Below are 20566 nucleotides of genomic sequence, written 5' to 3'. Positions count from 1 at the left end.
CAAGCTCTCCCCTCCCTCCTCGCATGCTACATATCTCAATAAATGAGGAAGTGAGTAATAAAAGGTGGCTGAATGTATGCATATCTGGATGAAGGGATGGATGGATTGATCAATCAGTGAATCTATGAGTTATTTGATTTTAGTCTCTCAAAACCTGGAGAAGGAAACTGATATATTGAGCACCTTCTCCACTCTGGCATGTGCTAGGTGGTTTCACAAGTTACCTCACTAAATCCTAGTAATAACTTTGCAAGGATGCATGATTATTGCCCATTTTTAAATACAAGGAAACTGGGTTTTGTTCATTTGATGGTGAATCTCGAAAAATAACCATGGGACTCACAATGACATGGCAGAGTGGGAGCTCAATATATACTTGTTGATTGAAGGATTTCAAAGTATCTTTTCAACACTTAGAAAAGGAATTAGTAAGAATTAGTAGCCAATATGGTTTTCTTAGAGGAAATTAATGCCAAGCCAATCTCTCTCTCTCTTTTTTTTTTTGATTGGATTCTAAATGGGTATTTGAGGGAAATAGAGTGGGCAAAATGTTCCTAGATTTCAAAAAAGCTACTAACAAGGCCATTCAAAATATCTTTGTGGGTAAGATGGAGAAATGCAATTTGTATAATGACACAATTGTTTGAATTGGAAGCTAGTAAACATAAACCCAGAAAGTCCAGTTTCAGTCTTGGGGAGTAAGTGTGGTTTCTGCTGTTGAGTCTAAATGAGGGCTTGGGTGATGCCATGTTGATCAGATTTCCGAATAACAAGAAGCTGGTAGAGACAGCAACCAAGCTGGTTGAAACAAAGCAATTTTGTTTTAAGCAAAATTAATTAAAAATGTTTATAAGTCCAAAAATAATAAATACACAAAGAGAAACAAGGCTTAGTAGCATCCAAAGTTTTTTTGTTTTAAGGCATTTTTTTTGGTTACTTAATGCAAGTCAACATGTCACATGGCTGCCAAATAAGAGCGAACCCTTAGACTTCACCAACAGAACCCTGTTACTCAAAACAAATTGACGACCACCCCACTACTCTGCTGCCCAGCAGAGCCCTGCAATAAGTAATATCTACCCAGTGTTCACTACATGCCAGGCAGTCTGCTGAGGGCTCTACCTGTATTTACTCAGTTCATTCTCTCAATAATTCTAGAGGTAAGGATTATTATTACCCTTCATTTACAGATGAAAAGAATGGGAAACAAAGAAGTCACACAATTTGCCTAATATCTTACAAGGAACAGGACAGGACGAGTATTGAAAGATGAGCAGTCTAACTCGAGCTTCCACTTATGTTAACCACGATTCTATTGGGTCTTTCCTGCCCTCTGACACCAACAGTTGCAGAGGCTGCAGACGCCCCACCCTGTGTGCCTTTGACCAACAGGAGTTCTACAGCAGCCAAAGACAGTCCCGCATGCTGACAGCTCCCATCTCAAATGCGTGCTCTTCTTCCTTGTAGGTGGGCTTCCTCCAGCACCACGGGAGTTTGCTGTGCTGCACACTTCTCTGCTGCACTCTCCTTGCTGCTTATCATGTTTCTTGAGATCATTTCCCTAAAGAACTACTTGCACCCAAGTCCCTGGATCAGGATCTGCTTCGGGGGAAACACGAGCTAACATACCATCCTATGCTGTTTCTGAATCATTCTTAAATCTTCCACTAACTTTAAGTAACTAAATATTTACTTGATTTAATTACTTTATAAATCTAAATATTTTTAAGCATAACATAGATAGCTCTGGCAGTAATCATACATTCTTTGATCATTCTATGTTATGAGTTCAAGCAGGGTATGACTTGGAGAAAAATAAAAGGTGCTGGCATGATTTTCCTCTAAGCACCAACCAAACTGAGAAGTAGTTGAGAAAGAAAGGAAAGGGAAAATGGCAAAATAATGGGAGAGGACTATGAGACAGGAATTTTGAACTTAACCATTAGAACTCAAGTAAAAATTAGGTCTTTGCCCACCCCATCATCCGTGGACTCCTAGCACCAAATTATAAAACTGGCTCATTTTCAAGAATATTTCTGAGAGGGGTGGGTTCCTTAATTCATTTTCTTTTTGGAGATGCTCAAAAGAAGGCATTGGTAGTTAGAAATATAAATCAAACTAGGCTGGCAAACTAGAAAACCACTTCTTGTCCTTGGTTAAACTCATTCTACCATTTGTTACCACATTTATAGTTCATAGTCATAGTCTTCTAATTCCAGGAGTACTTTCAGGAGATGGTAAAAAGTGCTATTGATAAGTCAGTAATACTAGGGTGTTCTTATAATCTTACAGAATGAACAATTCAGACTTAGAAACCAGACTTAGAAACACTTTAGGAACAGGGAAAACAAAGGCTACTTAAGAACCTAACCTAAATGCGATCTTACTTTTAACCTATTTCATTATACTGAAAAAGAGTATTTTAATAATCAAATGTCACATTCAACTGCTATTGTTGTATGAAAAAAAGTAAGGTAACCAACTATTATAAAATTATTGACATTTCTCAAATATACAGCTTTTGCATGTACATGTTGCTTTAAGATGCTTCATATGGTTACAGTTAAAATAAGTATGCACGTTTTATTGAATAATGCAATAAACAACCACAAAAAGCATGCGTAAATTGTTAGTAGATTCTGCTACTTATGGCAGAATTCATTGGTGGACTGTGTTTCATCAAAACCTTCTCTTTCCCCCAAAAAATGAGAAGTTTTGTAGCACACAAACAAAAGACATGGTCCTTTTTTTTCTTACCAAGTTTACACTTTCCCTACCCATAGTCAAAGCAAGGAGAATATACAACTTTCCCAGTGAATTTATAAAGGAGAAAACAACAACTGAAAACAAGTTGAAATGTAAAGGGCATTATCATTAAAATTTAGTTATTTATCGGGAGTAACACAAAAGTTAGAAAAAAATTTTAAAAATACCTTTGATTTTGATATTCACACCAAGTGAAATTAAGAACATGAACTAATGACAGGAAACATTTCCTTAAACAACATAAACTTCTACAACGTATTTTGACCTCTATGTTCTATGCTGTTCCTGGCCCTTAATAATCAAAAACTTGTAATAAAATCTCTGGTATGTTTACCAACTAGGTCAGAACACAGATTTTTTTTTTTTATTTTGTGGCTATTTTTGGTATCATGTTGTTTGTGCTCTTAAAAATTGATGTATATTGCAAAGTTATTTGTTAGTTTTATCGGTGTATTGAGTATTAAGATACTCATATTAGAACATTTGAAAAACAGAGAAAAATATAGGGATGTGAAAACAAATCTTACATATAATTCTATCCAGAGACAACCACAGTTAATATTTAGCTGTACAGTTGACCTTTGAACAATACAGGGGTTAGGGGCACAGGCCCTCTGCATAGTCGAAATCCAAGAATAATCTATCGTCAGCTCTTCTGTATGCAATTCCTCCATATCCTCGGTTCTGCATCTGTGGACTCAACCAACCACAGATCATGCAGTACTGCAGTATTTACTACTGAAAAAAATCCGCATATAAGTAGACCTGCACAGTTCAAATTTCTGTTGTTCAAGGGTCAAATGTACTTCCTCTTTTAGTGCCATTCCTTTATGTTGTCCTTGTTTATACAGTTTATAATTTTAACTTTTCAAATTAATATTACGTAACAAGCATTTTCCTTCCTATGAAAAATTATCAGTAAATTTAATTTTTGATGAATGTACAATATTCCAAAGTATTCACTTATTTTCTTAATGCTAGATGTTTATGGGCTTGGCAGTATATCATTATTGTGAAGAATCTGCAAGTGTACTTATCTTGATTGCTCTAAAGATATTTACTAGGGCATCAAGATGAGTATTTTGAAACAGACCATAATATCAAGCCTGACCTGCCCAAGAACATTACCAGCAGACACACTCAGAAACCCAAACTGAGCTAACAGGTGAAGAACTATCTCTCCCAAAGCTAATCTGTGTAAGTCTGGAAAAGGACCTTGATTACTCAAATGCACAAATATCAACATTCTCTTCAAGAAGTTTAGTAATCTACAAGAAAACACAAATAACTAACCAAAATTAGGAAAACAATGCATAAACAAAACAATAAGTTTGACAAGGAAATAGCAACCACCAAAAAAAGAAAAAAAAAAACAGATATCCTAGAGTTAAAAAATATAATTACTAAAGTGAAGGATTTAATAGAGAGTTTCAAAAATAGACTTGACCATGTAGAAGAAAAAAATCAGCAACCTGGAAGATAACACATTGGAAATTTCCCAGTCAGAGGAGAAAAAGGAAAGAAAAAGAGTGAAGAAAGTCTATAGGAATTATGGGACACAATGAAAAGAAACAGTATTTGCATTATGGGAATTCCAGAAAGAGAAGAGAAAGAGAAAGAGACAGAAAGTATACTTAAAGCAAAATGGCTGAAAATATCCTGAACCTAGGGAGAGAAATGGATATCTAGATACACAAGGCCCAAAATTCGCCAAATAGGTTGAACCCAAACAGGACTACACTGAGACACATTACAATTAAATTGTCAAAAGTCAAAGACAAAGAAAGAATTTAAAGAGCAGCAAATGAAAAGAGAGAAGTTACATACAAGGGAACCCCCATAAGAGTATAGGTGGACTGCTTAACAGAAACTCTTCAGACCAAGAGGGAATGGGATGACATATTCAAAACACTCAAAGAAAAATAACTGCCAATCAAAAATGCTATACCCAGAAAACCTGTCCTTCAGAAACAAAAGAGGGATAAGAGGGATAACAAAAGTTGAAGAAGTCCATTACCACTAGACCTTCCTTACAAGAGATGCTAATGGGAATTCTTTGAGTGGAAGTTAAGAGAACACTAATTAACATCAGAAAAACACAAAAAGATAGTGTAAATCTCACTGGTACTGGTAAATATACAGTCATAGGTAGATTCTGCAATATGGTAATAGCAGTGCATAATTCACATACAAGGGCTAGTTTAAAAAAATTTTTTTAAAACATAGTAAAAATAACCATAACTACAATAATCTGCTATTAGTTACATAGTATAAAAAACATGTAAACTGTAACAGTAATTAGCTAAAATGAGAGATGAAGGAGAAGTAAATTGTAAAGTTTATAAATTCTACAGAAGTTAAGTCATTATCAGTTTAAAATGGGGTGTTATAAATTTAAGATATTTATGTAAGGCTCATAGCAACCACAAGGGAAAATCCAGTAGTAATCACCCAAAAGAATACAATAAAGAAGTCAAATAATACTGATACTAAAAGACATCAAAATGCAAAAAAGACAGTAGGATAAGGAATAAGGAACAACAGATCTACAAAACAACCAGAACACAATAAGGAAAACAGCAATAGTAATTCCTAACCTATCAATAATCACCATAAATGTAAAAAGAATTAATTTCTCCAATTAAAAGATATAGAATAACTGAATTAAATTTTAAAAAATAAGATCTAACAATATGCTGCCTATAAAAGACTCATTGTAGCCTTAGAGACACATGTAGACTGGGAGTGAAGGGATGGAAAAAGTAATTTCAAGCAAATGGTAGCCAAAAACAGCAGGGGTAGCTATACTTCTATCAGAAAAAAATAGACTTTAAACTAAAAATGATAAAAAGAGACAAAGAAGGTCATTATGTAATGATAAAGAAGTCAATATATCAAAGAAGCTACAACAACTAAAAACATTTATGTGACTAATATTGGAACAGCTAAATATATAAAATACAAACTAACAGAGCTAAGAGGAGAAATAAAAAGTAACAGAACAATAGAAGAGGAGTTTAATACCCCATTCTCAACAGTGGATAGACTACCCAGAGAATCAATAAGGAAACAGGAGGTTTGAACAACACTAAGGACCAATTAGACTTAGCAGACATATACAGAATATATCCAACAACAGCAGAATATACATTCTTTTTAAGTGCCCATGGAACATTTTCTAGGATAGACCATCCGTTAGGCCACAAACAAGTCTTAGCATATTCAAAAAGACTGAAATCATACCAAGTACCTTCTTTGACACAATGGCATAAAACAAGAAATTAGTAACAAGAGGGAAACTAGAAAATTCACCAAGTCATGGGGATTAAACAACAGTCTCCTGAATCAAAGAAGAAGTTAAAGGGGAAATAAAAAAGATTCTTGAGACAAATGAAAATGAAAACACAACATACCAGAACTAATGGGATGCAGCAAAGAGCAGTTCTAAGGAAATTCACAGCAATAAATGTCTACATTGAAAAGCAAGAAAGATTCCAAATAAACAATGTAACTCGATGCCTAAGAAACTAGAAAAAGAACAAACCATGCCCAAAGATAGCAGAAGAAAGGAAATAATAAAGATTGGAAGAGAAACAAATGAAATAGGGAACAGAAAAACAATAGGAAAGATTAACCAAATGCTGGCATAGATGTGGAGAAAAGGAAACTGTTGGAGACTGCTGGTGGGATTGTAGATTGGCGCTACACTACAGAAAACAGGATGGTGGCTCCTCAAAAAATTAAAAATAGAACTACCACATGATCCAGCAATTCCACTTCTGGAAGATATCCAAAGGAAACAAAAACACTAACTCAAAAAGATATCTGCATCCCCATTTTCAGAAGAATATATATCATTTGCTTTAGCCAAGGAATGGAAGCAGACTAAGTGTCCATCAATAGATGAATGGACAAGTAAGTTGTGGTATACTTAGACAATGGAATATTATTCAGCCTTAAAAAGTAAGGAAATCTTAACATTTGTGAAAACATGAATGGATCTTGAAGGCATTATGCTAAGTGAAGTAGGTCAGACAGAGAAAGATGAATACTATATGATCTCACTTATATGTGGCAGTAAAAAAAATAAAATAAAAAATAAAACAAACAAACAAACAGAAACTCATAGGAAAAAGAGATCAGACTTGTGGTTACCAGAGGTGAAGAATGAGAGGAAGGGAAATTGGAAGAAGGTAGTTAAAAGGCACAAACTTCCTAGTAAAAAATACTTAAGTTTTTACTAAGGATGTAGCATGATGACTATAGCTAACACTGCTGTATAATGTGCAAGAAAATTGTTAAGAGAGCGAATCCTGTAAGTTTTCAACAACAACAAAAATGGATGTAACATTTTTAAATAGTTGAAAGAGAGCAAAAGAATAATATCTCATAACATGAAAAACATGAAATTCAACCTTCAATATACACAGAAAAAGGCCTTTCGGAATACAGTCACACTCACTCATTTAAGTATTGTCTATGGCTGCCATCTCGCTACTGCGGTAGAGTTAAGTAGCTATAAGGAAAACCACATAGTTTGCAAAGCCTATTTACTATTGACATTTTTTCAGAAAAAGTTTTCAGACACATTTTAAGGCAATAAGTTTTAGGATGGTTTACTACACCATGATAGTTAACTATGATTTTTAAATTTTCACCCCATATTAAATTTTTTTGGCTTGCATGCTATGTTTTGTAGTTATGACTATATTTAAATATTTAAATTTGTTATTAATTTTTAGAATATTTCATTGTGGTTAGTTTTCTTTCCTGAAGCTAAGATTTTCTTTGTAGCCTAGTTTGTAATCAGTGCTTGTAAATGTTCTATAGACACTAGAAAAAGCTCTCTGTTGGCATAGTATGCCGTGTGACATATATCTATTACTGCCACCTCATTAAATATAAATAAATCCTCTTTTTATTTAACTATTTTAGAAAATAGTATGTTAATCACTACAAAAGTTATGTTTCTCACAATTTCTCTTTCTCATAGTTCTAAATTTTTTATTGTAGAACATGTTTCTGTACTTTGATGTGTTTAAAAATAGCGTGGAACCACCAATTACTCTTATTTTCCAAATATAGTATATATCAATGGCCACCAAAAGGGGCCAATCCCAGAGCCACAAAGATCCAGGCCAGCATTCTGATTTTCCTTTTTTGTTTCCCTTCATTAAATTGAACACAGTACTGAGACTTAAATAAACTCAGACATTCCAATGTCTGGATTTTTCTTTTTCCAAAGTTAGCAAATGAGAAAAGAAAAACAATTCACAATAGGGGAAAGAAAAATCATTATGAAAGAAAAATGAAAATTAATAAATTGAAAGATTAAGAGATTGTGTGTGTGTGTGTGTGTGGTGGCACGGGAGGTGCAGAATGTTCACCTATTTTCTTTTCCTAGCCAGGATTATTCTAAACACAAAATTTATAGTTAGAGAAAAGGGAAACAAGCATCTGACCTGTGAGTACTGTGCACAACGCCTTCATATTCAGAAGATTCCAATTTGAGCCTTACCAGTGATCGATGTGATACTGGGGAAAACATGTTAAACAAGATCGAAGGTAGGTCCAGTCTGGCACTGGAAGCAGTGAGTTGCTTGCCAAAACTACTGTGGATTGTCCAGGTGAAGACGGCCAGGAGCAGCTGGTCACTAGGGAGTGTTCCAGGATGCTGGACAGCTGGTGGAAATCAAGACTCAGCAGGGATGTCAGCTGTCAGCACTGGGAGAGCGGTGGAGTCAGCTCTCACCAGAAACATCAGTTGATGTAAGATCAAAAGCCCAAGGATGGCCCAAGCTGGAAAGCCGAAGTTGAAAGATAAGAATAGAACCCAAGTGGGGTCGGGGGGTGGTGGGGCAGGGAAATAGTTGCAGACCAGGACTCAGTCCGAGCCAGAGGCCGGCAGGAAATTGGGCAGGGCAGGAATGAGTCTGGGAGTCTGAGAAGCAAACTGGAGCGTCAGGAGACCCAGTCAAACTCCAGATTCTCTAGCCAATTCAAAAGTAAAGAGCAAAAGTAGGTCAGCCAGCAAAGTCTGGAGAGCTGTGCCCACACCCTCCCAAAAGGAAGGCCTTTCGAGTTGGCTTTGTGGAAACTCCCACCAGATTTCAAGGGGTCTCTGGCTATGATGCTGTTAAATTCTAAGTTCTTACACTTAGGAATGGGTTAAGTTCAATGATATCCAAAGTTCTATCCAGCTCCCCAAGTGTTTAGGACTCTAACATTCTATAAATCTAAAAATATACATTAAGTTCCAATGGAGAACCGAAGGTATTAAATGTTTTATCCAGGGAAACAGAGTTTACTGGACTGCCTCCCACCACCATCATCCCCCCCTGCACATGCATATAAATATCCCACCACTACCACCTAATTCTTTCTACTAAAAGGCAGTGTGGAATGGTTTATAGCCCTCCTGGAAAAAAGGAGGGGGAGGGAAGGAGTGGGATGACATTCCATTCCATCCTGACTCACTTAAAGACATCACTTGATTCTCAGTCACAAAGAATTCTCTTAACAGCGTGGAAAGAGCCCTGGTCATGAGGAGCTTGTTTGGAGTTGCAGTGGTTCCTTTTGCATTCTGTAAGCCAAAGGGATGCATTCCAGGGCTGGGTTTCTTTCATTCTTTTTCCCTCCAGGCTGATTTTATAGTAACAACACATAGCCACTTAAATCTATCTCCAAAGAACCAACATTCAGAAAAATGTACCACATAAAATGTAGACATTTTACAAGGGACCATCTATTAGCTGATAATGGCAGAGCTGCCACGGAATGCATAAGAAAACAAATGTGACCCTCGCTGAACGTCAGACCCATTTATCCAAATCAGCTCTCTGCAGTGGATGCCAGATAAACCTACAATGATATGATTCAAGGCATTATGAAAGTTTGGGGGGAGGTTACAATAAACTAAATATGTAGTTTGAGGATATATATAAATCACATGAAATGCAGCCTCATAAGATGCTAATAGAAGTCAGCAGGGAGGGGGGAAAGGCTGGCAGAAGAGATTTTAAAATGTGATCATATGGGAAAAAGAATATTAGACCAACAAAAAAGTTTCCATGGGAGAAAACAGTAAGTTTCTCTATGTATATTAAAACCATGTAGACATGGGAGAGTCGATGGTTGCCAGGCTGAGAGAGCGGAGGAATTAAGCAGAGTTAAAAGAGACTTCCCAGCCTCCCAGCCCTGGCAAAAGTGTCAGTGAGGGCAGCTTAACCTCTGGGGCCCCTGACTGCTCTCAGCCTTTCATTCTGCTCCTCGCCCACCTTAGGCAGCCAGGGCTTTGGTGATTTCTCCAGTTAAAAAATCTAGTCTGAGAAAAGGGCCTGGGGGATTTACTTACTCAAAGAGTTAGTGCTTCAACTCCCCCTGTGCTATTTGAAGCAGAATTTCTGAAATCAGCGAGCTATGTGTCAGGAAGGGTTATATTCCATGGACGAGAGGTGCCTTCCAGTCCTTCTAAATTATACCATATAGGCAGCCACTGATAAAAGCCTCCAGGATCTCTAAGCAAACCACCTGTTCAATGAAGCTTTCCTGCAAATAGGTAAAACCCAGCTAGGAAGCTAGTCCATAATAGCCACGACTTATTTAATTGCAATAGGACTCAAATTATGAAATACAGGATTAGGACGGGAAGATGGGGCCGTGGAAAGCAGCAGGAGGGACGACTTAAATGCAGATTTAAGAAAGGGGGGCAGGGGAAGGGGCAAGAGACAGAGGGCTGTCTGAGATGAAATATGAGGTAGTTTTATTTTCTACTAAAAATTAAAATTAAGGATATTATAGATGTTATTTAAGAGAAAAGTAAAGTCAACAGCTTTCAGGAAGGCCAGAGATACCCATTAAAACTTTTTGAACAACGTAACCATAAAAATGACACAGGAGACTCATGGATGTGTTTCACTTCAGAGTTCAAAGGCCCTGACGAAAACTTTTCATAGAGGCTATTAACACAGCGCAGCAGCTCAGGAACACACTAAAGTGCTTCATTCTTTACGAGGGCACAACCACAAATGCATGGAATAGCTTAAGCGGAATGTTCACAGGTTCCAAATTCACTGCCCACACTGAGAAATAGTGTTTCTCGAAAGGGAACAGAACATGAGCCATTAAGGTCCACTTTGGGCTTAAAAAAAGAAAAAAACTAAGCACTATTAATAGCCTTTATTAAGGGCACTGTACAAAGTTAAATGTATTCCTAACTCTTATGAGCTATTTTTAATTTGTTAAAAAATTCAAACAGAAATCATTTATTTAGCTGCAACAAGGCCACAGAGGGCAACTAGAATGTTATGCTTTACTCTTGCTAGAATTAAATCAAATCAGTACAATAACACTGTTTCTATCATCCTAATTGGGATTTGATTGGCAGCTACATAGAACTTAATTGAATAAAAATTGTGCACACTAATTCATACAATAATTACCCATTGGGAGAGAAAAATCTCTCAAAAACATGGCATCCATGAATTAAAAAAATGATACAGGAGAACTTTACAAGCTGTAATTTGTGATTCTTGAGGATTGAGATTCTCCTAAAATGCAGTGGGCACTGTTGTTATGCTGAAGGCTGTGCTAGCTGTTTTCATGCCTTACCTGGTTTTTAATTCTGACAGTGATGTAGGTATTGTTACATGCACCGTTATATACGTTATATATGTTATATGTGGTCCTGAGCAAATCCTCTGATTTATATATGTTATATGTGCTCCTCTGATTTGCTCAGGACCACAGAGTGAGTGAGTGGAAGACTCGATATCAAATTCAGGTCTTTTTGACATTCTAGGGATCATAATACAGGCTTCCTGGGTTACTTTTGCAAAAAGTGCTCATTTCCAGCTATCACTTCTCTCCTCTTTTTTTATTTTGACCCGACATGGGGTTTTGTCCCTTAGGCCAGCTTGCCAAATTTGGATGGCTTTGCCCCTCATCAGTTCATACATTCACTAACTAAAAGAAAACCTAGTGCCGGAACTCAAGTAGGCACTAGGAATATAAATTTTTTTAAAAGATATAGTCTTTTATGATGTGTCAATGTAGGTTCACCAATTATAACAAATGTACCACTCTGCTGGGAGATGGTGGTGGTGGGGAAGCTGGAGGGTGGGGAAAGAAGAGGGCAGAGGATATATGGGAAATCTCTGTAACTTCCTCTCAGTTTCATTGTGATCCTAAAACTTCTCTTAAAAAATGTCTTTAAAAACAAAAAGATAGTCTCTGCCTTAAGAAACTGACTGTCTTGTCAAGGAGGACGATCGATGACAGTTGAGTGCAATAGATGCTCTGATGCAGCAACATGGGAAGAGCTGCTTAAAATACACAAATGAGACAGGGAAAGCTCCCAAAACTCGTGCTCATTTTAAAGGACTGGTAGCAGCCAGTGAGCCAAAGAAGCTTCATCATTTTAGTGAAAAGCAATGAGCATGTGGGAAGACACAGCGGATTAAAAGACCAGACCAAATTATAAGGAGTTGTAGGTGGTTCAGAGGCAAAAGTGGGAGATGCAATTACATGTGTTAAGATAAATGGTTTAAACTTTATCTTCAAAGCTGTGGAGACTCCCTGAAAGACCTAGCCAGGGAAGTGGAGTGACCAAATTTGCCTGATGGTACCAAGATGGCAGGTTTTTTTTTTTTTAATTAACATTATATTTAGGCAGCTTTGAAGTCACAACCCCTCCATCAACAGCCCAAAATGCTCTAGGTCCAACTCTCCAATATTCTGAACAAGCCTATTAAAAATAAGTTGACATCAAAAATGAAGGGATGAAGCTGTTCAATAAATTCTGGATTCAATTCAACAAATACCTGTTTAGCACCTCTGTTTAGAAGGTCCTGTTTAGAAAGCATTTAATTTCACAGTATTTTAAGATAGTACACTCCAAAAATAAATATTCAATTACCTACCAGAAACTTAAGAAAAAATGAGATCATTCAAAGCCGAAAGTAATTATTTATTTTACTAAAGGATTGGCCACAGTACTTTAAAAGGTAAATGTATCTTACTCTGTTGGTTTTATTTATGACAACTTCGTGTGACCAACTTTTTAGCAATGCTTCACTAGGACGATACTGACATTCACTTCTTTAACATGTATAGCATTTTTCAAAAAGCAATTTAGAAGTTGTCATCAGTTTCTTTCCAAGCTACTTTTTCTCTTCTTCTGTAATTTTTTTTCTCCCTATAAAATTACACTCAGTTCAGTATTTCCTTCTTTGAACTGTCTTTTTTCTTCACTTGCCTAATTCTATTTGTCCTTTAAGACTCACCTCAGGTGACACAGTCTCCAGGAAGCCTTCTCTGACTCGCCCAGATTGAAGTAGTTGCCCCTTCTCTGGGCTCCCGGCACCCTGTGCGAACGTTTACAGCTGCACTTCATACATGCTACTTAATTCATTGCTTTATTTGTTTCTTTTCCTGCTTAGACTAAGAATCGACCTCATCTTTCATCTCTGTATCTGCAGGACAAGGCGCACAGTCAGTGGCCATTAACATTGATGAAGAGGGGAAGGGGGAGGAATAAGATGAATTGTATTTCTATTTAACCCATTATTTCTCTTTTCCTTCATCCTCATTTCATGTCTTCCTATTATTTCTCCCCAACTACTAATATATCATCTTAATCCTTCTCTTCTTAGTTCAATGCACATCATGATTTTCAGTCTCTCCCTCGAGAGGTCCTAACTATTGCAAAAATGCTGGCCCCGTGTGCAGACAGCACAGCATGACGCGTTTGTTGCTCCTCAGCCTTGCAAAGAAGGGGTTTGTTGTAACAGGCCCTGGATTAGTCTCTATTCTATCTCTTCTTCTGGGTTTTAGCTGGGGACTTTTTAACGTGCTTTCGCTTTGTCTAGGTTTTTGGTCTTAGCAGCTGGGTAAACAGACTCTCTGCAACACCCTGGATGAAATGGCAAGCTCAAGGGGAAAGTCTTCCACCTTTAAATTAAAAAAAAAAAAAAGAAAGAAAGAAACACTTGCTCCCGGCCATGGTTTGGGAATAGCAACACCTGAGAGCACTTGAGGGGAACTGTGTGTGTGCTGGCTGTGGAAAGCTCAGCTGATGACAAAAACATGCAGCTGCCTTCCTGAGTGAGTCTGCCTGCTCTCAGACAGCAGCAACAAACTGAATTTAGCAAGAATAACTGAAAAGTGAGGTAAGTGACTGACATTTCTGGTAGGCACTTTCAAAAGAGTCTACGAATTTCATAGGAGAACGCAAAGAGAATCACCTGATTCTAAAACACTTTAATGAACTCTTGCCATGGGCAGGAAAGTTACTTTGGGAAATTACTCAGGAAATTAAGCAAAAGTTACTCCGGAAAAATACTTCATAAGGAAGACTTTGAAATACAAGAGGAATACTTGATGTGTATTTAGGAGAGCAGACTTTGTAAAAATCCATAAATGGTTTGAGTGAAGCATTATGCTGTACAGCAGAAATTGACACAACATTGTAAACTGACTAGACTTAAATAAAAATACATATATACCAAAAAAATCCATAAATGGTTCTGTTTTCACTTTTGGATGAAAGGGTTGAGAGGTGTTTTTTTTTTTAAATAAACACCATAAGTCCATCATTCCTAGAGTCTTTTTTTTAAGTCTGCAGTGCAAATTCACTCACAAATCCTTCTATATTTTTACATATTTTAAAGATTTTCTAAAATAAAAATATAGGCCAAGGAAACTGTCCATGAGCATTAAAGGAAAGTATTATGATGTAATTTTTAATGCAGACAACAGGGAAAATATGGTATATTCACATGGCAATACAGCTACTGTTACCAAAAATATGCTTTTCTAATAGAAATGACTGGAAAACCACACACCCAAAAATTGTAGCATGTGCCTTGTAACATCCTCAAAAAAAAAAAAGACAAAAAGACCATAAATTATTAACAGGCACAGCCTATAGCTGCAATACATCTGTGAAGCAAAATTTACAAAAAGTTTATATGAAAAATATGGACAACTTCTTAGGCATATCAAAACAAATGTTTTTATGGAAAAAGTCTAAAAGAAAAATCTAAAAAGGTGTAAGGGTTGCTCTAATGGAAGTCCAGGAGGGCAGAGATTTTTGTTCTGTTTTTGTAATGCTCCTTTCCTAGTGCTCAAAACAGTCCCTGGCACATAGTAGGTATTCAATATATATTTGTTAAACAGATGAGAAGAGAATGAACAAATGAGAAGCATATACCATTGGAACTCTTGGGGCCCTCAAGTCTCTTCAGGTGAGGAAGTTTTGCCCACTCTAAGCTGCTGGAAAACTTTTTGAACTCTACCAGGTAGAGTGTTCCCTTCAAGATGTCTCTTCGGGGCGGGGAGAATGGGTGGAGGCGGTCAAACAAGACAAACGTCCGATTATAAGACAAGTGAGTCCTGCGGGTGTAGTGTCCAGCATGGTGACTATAGTTAACAGTACTGTACAATGTATTGCATATTTGACAGTTGCTGAGAGAGTAGATCCTAAAAGTTCTCATCACAAAGGAAAAAAAAAAGATTTGTAACTGTGAGGTGATGGATGCTAACTAAACTTACTATGGTAATCATTTCAGAATACATATATGAAATCACTATATGGTATACCTTAAACTAATACAATATTATAAGCCAGTTACATCTCAATAAAACTAGAAGAAGAAAAAGAAAGACCTATCGTATCGTCAGGTTAGATAGAAAATAAAAGTTGCTGATAAGCAAACTCATTTTATGACCAAAAAATTTCCTTTGATTCACAAGTTTAAGAAACTCCTTTATAATGAAGTCATCATACCTTTAACAGCACGATTTTCCTGCCTTCCCGGCCCCTCCCCATTCTCTCTCTAGACCCAACTCCCTATATGATTTCTCTATATTGAGAAAACATGGAAGAGAAAGGTCATGTCAGCTAGTGGAAGGCCATGATGTCAGACTAAAAAGATCAGATTTAATCCTATGATTAACACAGAGCCACTAATATTTTGAATATTGGAAAAACATAGAATCATATCATGAAAACGATACATTTTACAATATTCACAGAGACTTCTTAACAGACTTCTTAAGCCGAGCACTTAACAGTACTAATGAGTCCAGGGGTTGTGTTCAGAAAAACAAATGATAAGGTTGTCAATGGGACTGAATCAACACCCAGATCTTCCCTGGTCATCACTGTTTCCATCCACCATGGAGGAGAAGAGACTTGAGCTGGAAGAGACTGAAGACCTGCATCTCACAAGACAACAGCACAGCACGCCCACACACCAGGGCAAGAGAGCTGGGACCCTGGCCTACAAGCAACTGCGGTCTGTGTTTTAACAGCAGGACAAATGATGATGGGGCCTTCCCCATCAAGTTTCCTCTCTTAAAACTAACCCTTAGTCTCTTCTTTACAAGTCTGACTCCTTAAGTCTGAGCAAAGACATAGGACCTTATGGGTTGCAAGATGCTGACACTCTCACTTCTGGGTATATGTAAGAGTAGAAAGAAGAAGATGTCGGGTTATCTGATTAACCCCAAAGAGAGAAATTAAAAATTAACCTGCTACGGATGCTGCTGAAAGTCTTTCCACAGCAGATTTCTATAATAGAATTTAGCAAGGAATACAAGTTTTAGGACATGAAACCAATCGCTTAACTTTGTGGTTCTTGAAGGTATAAAAGTTCCAGCAACTCAACGACGAGATGACACTTGTATCTTGCCTGGGTTTTGTATTTTTGTTGGGTCCACTCTTCTCACAGCATGGCTATGATTTATTTAGACCATCAAAGAGCTTTTGATAAGGTTCTCACAAGTGCCTATTATTGAAACTTGGTAACCTTGGTGTGAAAGGAAAAAGTCGTATCAATGAATTAAATGAATTAAAAACCGCCTGAGAGACAAAGAGGCAAAAAGCTGAAATAAATGGCCAATTCTCATGCAGAGAAAGGTTAATGACTGAGGGCCCTCTGGCTTTGAAGCAGAATCTGAGTTTTATTTAACTGATGACCAGGAGAGGGGAGCCCAGTTCTTGTTCCCCTCTCCTCTGCATATAAGCCCCACACACAGAGCCCCTGTTGACTGAAGGGGGAGATACAGGCAGCGTAGAGAAGGGCTTAAAATCCAGGCAAGAGAGAGTAGGTAATGAATGGTGACTCATGTGGAGATTCACAAACATGAAGGGAACAGAAATAAATGTACCACTAGCAGAATTTTATTTTCTAAGAACTTCGAGATAGATAGATAGACAGACAGATAGATAAATAGACAGATAGATAGGGATGCCCTTGCCAAAAGACAAGATACAATATTTGAATAAAAATGCTTAATTTTTGGTGCAATGAGAGCAAAAGTTCCACACTGAACAACAGTTCATGTGGGCATTTAGATCCACAAAAACCACAATGCCTATCTCCATAGATTGAGAAGTTTAGACGTAAACAACAGTGAAAGTGATAGGAAAGAGTTAGATTTATTACCTCTTACCGAGGCAGACTTGAAAAACTGGTACAGGTTTTAACAAAAGCATAACCTGACATGGATGGAATAATTTGGCAATCAAATGCTCTAATTGATTAGCATTAATCCTTTATGACCCATAACTCAGTTTTCAAAACATCGTAATGACAAGCTACACAGGGAAGGCTCAGAAAAGCCAGCAAACTCTTGACTCAACCTCCCTTGTCTCAGTTTCCTTCTCTGTAAAATGGGAATAATAGAACTTACAGAATGATTGTAAGAGTTAAACGAGGTCAAGTATGTGAGCATTTACTACTGTAAATGTAAAAAAAAGATGTTAAATTATTATTGTAGTATGTATGGCAGACTAAACCCAAACACATACATGGCCCAGAGAAGCAACCAAATTTAAGTACTTATGACTTTCTTATTTATATCATCGTTATGATTCAGTGCTTAATAAGACATATAAAATGCTTTCAAGAAAGAACAACATAGCTTTAAAATATATTTCCACTAACCAGTTTTGTGAAATGAAAAATAATAAGTTAATGTAAATAAGCCAAAAAGAACACCACAAAATACCAGATAAATGCTAATGACATATTAATTCTGAAATGTACAAACAGCAGAGCCAAGCTTACCGTGTAGACAGTATTTTAATAAGCTCTTTTCTGTTCTGTACCCGAAGGTGGTTAGTTCTATACATGGAATCATCAATCAGCTCAGGCAAATTCAAGATCTAGAAGAGAAAAATAATTTGAAGGTGTAATTCACAAATTTTGTGTCCCTGCTTGTGGGCACCAGTGTTCAGGCCCTGTCAGTCCATCTCCAAGACCATGCCTTGCTGGTCTTTATACTTCTTAGCAAAGGGACAGAGAGAGGGGGAAGGATCATGCAGTTAGGATGGGTCATGCTGGCAACGAGATTTGTCACTGATAAGTTTTTACCACTTTTAAGCATGTGTCTACATCTAGGAACACAGAAAATGAGTTATCAAGCCCCCAAAATGTCTTGTACTCATTTATAAGAATATAGGGAAAGAGTCACCAGATTCCCACAGTAACTTGTCTAGAGAAAATACGATGGACGTACAAAAGTGAGTAAAACTGACCTAATTCTAAGAGTCCAAATCATAAGTGCATGTCTGCACTTACATGAAGCCCATGATCAACATATATTTTGCAGGTACATTCACTTATTTGTTCCACATGTAAATAAAATAATACTATCTGTCCCAGTAGTCCTATCCAGGATGTTGTACAAGGTGCTAAAATAAAGGGAACGCATACACACTTGCCCCAAATGCTCACCATTAAAACAATGTCAAATTAAAAGATATTCTTCCTACAGAAGTGTCACTATTTTTCTTTAATACGACTCCCTGAAGGAGTAACAAACAGAAAAGCTTTTATATACTTCCTCTTTTGCTCCTCCTCAATAAAGAGAAAATCTATCTTGCAAGCCCCAGTGGACATCTTGCAATTTTAACAAGACCATAATGAAAGTACCAAGTGGATTTGGGATGGAAAAGAACTTCTAAAAAGAATGTGTGGAGGCAGTGCTTGGCAGTTGTGTTGGGAAGTCAGAAGGAGCATTTGTGGGCTAAGGGCAGGCCATGTGGCCTACAGAAAGCTTCTCTACCTCTATTAATGTATTAGCTTTAAATATAAACACTTCATGGTTTCATTTGTTTCCCATAGTTTAAATGAAATCAATCCATTAATCATTTTACAAAGGAGAGAGAAAGTGAGGAAGGTTCCCTGAAGGCAAGAGAGCATCTCAGTGGTGTCATTTCTCTTTCACGTGTTTCACTTATTCATTTCCTTTAGGAATAATAAAGACAGCATAACTCTCCCAGATTTTAAAAAGTGACACCACATACAGTGCCCATTCTAAAAACCTCCCTGTCACCATGCCTGATCCCTGAAATGGCCTCGGCTTATCCAGGAATCAAAACCCACTCTCCCTCCCTACGAGGGAATAAGTCATTTCAAGAAAAAGCAAGTGCCTTCAGTAGATCGCACGTGAAGTTTATAAACGCGGTCTCACCCTGAATATACTACAAGCTACATAAAAAAGTACTTAGTGTTTGCACTCTGTGGTAACTATGATGCACTAAGTCGGACTTACTGGACCTCCCTTCTTTTTGAAAGTTGGTGTTAAACAGTGGGTCAAAGTAATCAGCCTTCTGTCTTCAGTTTTGCCAGCACTCAAAATGTTTCTAGGGAGATTGTTTCAAATGCTGTGGTCCTAACTGTGCTTTAGGTACTTGGAAAAAGGGTGCTGCTTGGGACCCAATAAAACAATGCAAGTAAAAGTGCTTAACATACTAAGCACTAAATAAGTGTGAATTATTCCAAGTGGGCACTACCCTCCCCGCCAAGAGAAATAAGAAAGCATGTGTTTGTTCAAAAAAGGTTGGCTAGATAAGCAACACGTTTATACTGTCTAGCACAAGGAACTATATTCAATATCTTGTAGTAACCTATAATGGAAAAGAATATGAAAGGAATACATGTATGTATATGTACGACTGAAACATTATGCTGTACACCAGAAATGGACACAACATTGTAAACTGACCAAACTTCAATAAAAATAGAATGCAAACTAAAAAATTCTATTATAAAAAAAAAAAAGAAGGATGGGAAAGCGTGGGGAGGGTAAGGGAGAATATACACTTAACCTTCATTTCTCAAGGATCTTCCTATTGGATACAGAATTCTGGGTTGAGAGCGCCTTCCTTTTGGCCCTATAACATGTTGTGTTACCCCTCACTGGGTTCTGTAGTTTCTGACCAGCAGTGTGCGGTCAATTGAGTCAGTGTTCCCCCAAAAGTAACACATCATTTTCCCCTGGGTACTTTCATATTTTTCTTGGTCTTCAGCATTCAGCAGTAATATCTTGACATGTTTGGGCATGTATTTATTTGGATTTATCTTTTAGGTGGGGGTTGCTGAAATTATTACATCTGTAGGTTTTTATCTTTCACCAAATTTGGGGAGTTTCCAGCCATAATGGAAGAAATAATTTCTTCAACAATGTTTTCAGTATGTTCTCCTTCTCCTCTCCTTCTGGGACAACAATGACATAAATATTAGACTTTTTTTGTTCTCGTCCCATACAGGTCCCTGAAGAGCTGCTCGCTCTTTCATTTTGTGGAAGGGGTTATCTTTTTTTCTCTCTGTTGTTCAGACTGAGTAATTTCTATTTATCCATGTTCCTTGTATCCTCTGTCACCTCCTTTGTGCTATTGAGCTCAGTCAGTGAGGTGTTTGTTCCTGTATTTGGTGGTTGTATTTTTCAGTTCTAAAAGTCCATTTGGTTCTTCATGTCTTCTATTTCTTTGCTGGACATATTCTAATGA

At 37.2% G+C, this 20566-nt stretch overlaps 1 protein-coding gene across 3 annotated transcripts in view; it reads right to left on the bottom strand.

The window, feature by feature from the left end:
- Window positions 1-20566, bottom strand: part of SUGCT (succinyl-CoA:glutarate-CoA transferase) — a 550122-nt gene that overhangs the window by 331843 nt on the left and 197713 nt on the right. For all 3 annotated transcript variants that reach the window (XM_006198531.4, XM_072965240.1, XM_072965239.1), the window contains exon 11: window positions 17841-17938. In XM_006198531.4, the coding sequence (XP_006198593.2) occupies window positions 17841-17938 (98 nt within the window). The remainder of the gene's footprint in view (window positions 1-17840; window positions 17939-20566) is intronic.

The sequence above is a fragment of the Vicugna pacos genome, chromosome 7, assembly GCF_048564905.1.
Source record: "Vicugna pacos chromosome 7, VicPac4, whole genome shotgun sequence".
Taxonomy (NCBI): Eukaryota; Metazoa; Chordata; class Mammalia; order Artiodactyla; family Camelidae; genus Vicugna; species Vicugna pacos.
This window is presented reverse-complemented; position numbering and strand designations above follow the sequence as displayed.